The sequence below is a fragment of the Gavialis gangeticus genome, unplaced genomic scaffold, assembly GCF_001723915.1.
Source record: "Gavialis gangeticus isolate Ggan-Ray unplaced genomic scaffold, GavGan_comp1, whole genome shotgun sequence".
Classification (NCBI taxonomy): Eukaryota; Metazoa; Chordata; order Crocodylia; family Gavialidae; genus Gavialis; species Gavialis gangeticus.
The window spans coordinates 50957932-50958361 of NW_017728995.1; the positions used below are offsets into that span (position 1 = coordinate 50957932).

Genomic DNA, 430 nt, shown 5'->3' on the forward strand with positions numbered 1-430 from the left:
CCCACCCCGCTCCGGAGCGACGTGCGCTCATCCGCACGCAGTGCCCGGCGGCCCGAGCACTTCTCACGCAGCGCCCGGCGTGCGAGGTCCCCTCCTTGCACTAAACTTCGCTTCTCTTTCTTTCTCCATTTTCTCTCGCTCTTTCCCCGCTTTGCTTTGGGATATCACGTTTTACTGGCAAAAGGAAAGCACGTAGCTCCCCTCTTCCCTCTCCTCCCCCACCCCCCCTTCCCTCAGGACTTTTCCTATTCGGTGGGAATCTTATTGCCAGAGCCGATCTCGCGTCTGCCAGCCTTCACCTGGATATAATATTCAAGCAAAGCTGTTTCCAACATGACCACTCTGGCTGGAGCTGTCCCAAGAATGATGCGGCCGGCTCCCGGGCAGAACTACCCTCGCAGCGGATTCCCACTGGAAGGTAAGGCGGCTC

General features: G+C 58.6%; 1 protein-coding gene across 1 annotated transcript in view; it reads left to right on the top strand.

Moving 5' to 3' along the window:
• The first annotated feature begins 96 nt into the window (after positions 1-96).
• The window catches only part of LOC109287790 (paired box protein Pax-3-like), a 17765-nt gene continuing 17431 nt past the window's right edge, over positions 97-430 (top strand). The window contains exon 1 of the mRNA XM_019503077.1: positions 97-418. Coding sequence (XP_019358622.1) covers positions 334-418 — 85 coding nt within the window. The 5' untranslated portion in view covers positions 97-333. The remainder of the gene's footprint in view (positions 419-430) is intronic.